General features: G+C 58.1%; 1 protein-coding gene across 1 annotated transcript in view; it reads left to right on the top strand.

Moving 5' to 3' along the window:
- The first annotated feature begins 20 nt into the window (after window positions 1-20).
- The window catches only part of MAST3 (microtubule associated serine/threonine kinase 3), a 41,870-nt gene continuing 39,302 nt past the window's right edge, over window positions 21-2,588 (top strand). Inside the window, exon 1 of the mRNA XM_014545783.1 lies at window positions 21-215. Coding sequence (XP_014401269.1) covers window positions 169-215 — 47 coding nt within the window. The 5' untranslated portion in view covers window positions 21-168. The remainder of the gene's footprint in view (window positions 216-2,588) is intronic.

The raw sequence follows: 2,588 nt of genomic DNA, 5'->3' as shown, positions 1-2,588 counted from the left end.
AGCCCGCCCCCCACACCCCCTGCGGCCCAGCCCGCACGCCGCGTCTGCCTGGGGTGCTGTCCCCGCGTCCGCATCTGTCGGTCCCTGTGGGATCCCGCCACCAGCCGGGTTTGGGGACCACAAAGGGGGCGTCGGTACCCGACCGTGTAGACGCGGCCCGGCCTCGCCATGAAGTCCCGAAGGGACAAGCTGCACATCCCGGCGCTGACCCTCGAGTGAGTGGCTGGGGAAGGGAGAAGCAGGGGGGAGGGCAGGCTGACCACCACCCTTCCCCCGCGTCTCTATGCAAGTCGTTCAGAGTCGCCGCTGCCTCCAGGGAGCTTTCCTGGGTGATCGGTCCGGCCCCGCCCTCGAGGCCTGCTGGAGACCCAGAATCCCGGGCCTTGGGCCCCTTCCCGGTCCGGCCTTCGGGTTGGGCCACCCACAGGGGCCGCGGCCAGGTTCACCGTCCGGGCCTCTTTCTTTGCAGTCTGTCTCCGAGTAGCCAGAGCCCGTCCTTGCTGAGCCCCAGCAGCCCCTGCAGCCCCTGCAGCCCCTCCCTGGGACTGCACCCCTGGAGGTAAGTGACAGCCAGCAGGGTAGGGCTCAGACATGCCCTGGTCCCCCAAAGCCTCGGAGACTCCCCAAACCCAGCTCCCTCCCCCAGGTACTGTGGGCTGCTGACCTCGCCTTCCGGGCCTCAGTTTACCCCGACATAAAATGGCGCGGTGAGCCACACTGGGGTGCTGATGGGGAAATTCCATTTTCAGCCATAGCCAGCAGGTCCCCTGTCCGACAGGTGGCCAAGGTGAGGCCAGAACTTGAGCTGTTGCCCAAGGTCCTGAGACAGGTGCTGGGTTCCCAGCCTGCTCAGAACCCTCCCTGCTGAATGGGCCTGGCTCCCAGGGTGACCTCAGGGATCCTCCCCACAACCAGCTCGGCTGGCCAGAAAGCTCCTCCCTCTGAATGTACACACACACACACACACACACAGACACACACACACACACACACACAGTTAAGAGTTCACCATTACAGCCCCAACCACTGAACTTAACCAGGTAAAGAGGTGTAGGCAGAAAAAAACCAGCTTGACCGAGCAGCAGCCTGAGTTCCCTCCTCAACCCTTGGAGGGAGGCACCTTCCTGACCTGTTTCCCACTGAGGAAACGTAGGCTCGAGAGGAAACACCAGTTCTCTTGGTCCAGTGTGTGTGGGTGCGAAGCCGCAGGGCCAGCGTGGCCACCAGAGTCTGTCAAGGGTTTGAGCCACCCTCTGTGACTGATGGGGCTCTGGGTCTTGCCCAGGACAGGACGGAATACCAGGGTGATCATGGGCTCCTTGTACAGCTCAGGGTGGGGACCAATGTGAGTGTTGGTGTCTAGAATTTGGTGGCCCATGGGTCCTTTGCACCTTAGCGTGAATGAGCTGCTCAGGCTCCTCCCACAGGCCTTTAAAGGGGAGAAGGGAGAACAATTTGGAAACCATACTGGGTACTGGGCAATAGGCAGACACCTTCATTTAGTCAACAGCATTGGTTAGGCACCCACTGTGTGCCAGGTGCTAAGGGTATAGCTGTGAGCAAAATGAACATAGTCCCTCACTCACAGGGCTCAGGAAGTGGGCAATGAAAGTGAGTGGACAGACAAGATGCATTCAGACAGGGGCCTCTCAGAGGAGGTTATGTTTGAGCTGAGGTGTGGACAGAAGTAGGGAGGAACCACTAGGCCAGCGGTTCTCAACCTGTGAGTTGCGACCCCTTTGGCGGTCGAACGACCCTTTCACAGGGGTCGCCTAAGACCATCCTGCATATCAGATATTTACATTACGATTCATAACAGTAGCAACATTACAGTTATGAAGTAGCAACGAAAATAATTTTATGGTTGGGTCACAACATGAGGAACTGTATTTAAAGGGCCAGAAGGTTGAGAACCACTATTCTACAGAAAGCCACTGTTCACCTGACAGCAGCAGGCTTTATCCCACTCTGGGCCCTCGCAGCTGCCCTTGGGATTCATGCTGTCCTGTCTCCACCCACACCTTGATCAATCTTGCAGGCGATAAATCTTCCTTCGATTGTCCTCATTTGCGTGCGCCTTTGGTCTCCTTTTGACTGAGACGGGTGCACCACGGGATGGCTGTCTGGGATGCGGGGGGAGGACACCGGTGGGGGACGATCCAGTTCCTAAAATACGGCGTTCCCCTTAGGAGACATTGTCAAGCATCCCGAGCTGCTCTCGGGAAAACAAACGAGGTGGCAGGGCGTGGGGTTGTTGGAGAGGCGCCTGGCGCGCCCGCTCTCTGCACAGCTGTCCTGGCTGTCAGACAAGGTGGCGTCCTCTATGGAAGTTTACACACTGTCACTTAGATGAGAAAAACTGATCCCCAGGGAATCGGCAGCAATCAGTGAGTCATCGCAGATGCCACTACGGGGCGAGACAGCGGTGGGCCCTGGCTGGCCCAAAGCCTCTTCTCCTTTCCTTTGGGGACGTCAGGTAGTGTTGGGAATGTGCTGAATTGTGAGTAGCAAAAATTACTAGTTGCACACTTAATCATTGTGAATACTGATCGAGCGCTGCATGCCAGGCACCGTGTGGTGCCCTCCCT

This window comes from Myotis brandtii, unplaced genomic scaffold (genome assembly GCF_000412655.1).
Source record: "Myotis brandtii unplaced genomic scaffold, ASM41265v1 scaffold421, whole genome shotgun sequence".
Lineage (NCBI taxonomy): Eukaryota > Metazoa > Chordata > Mammalia > Chiroptera > Vespertilionidae > Myotis > Myotis brandtii.
This window is presented reverse-complemented; position numbering and strand designations above follow the sequence as displayed.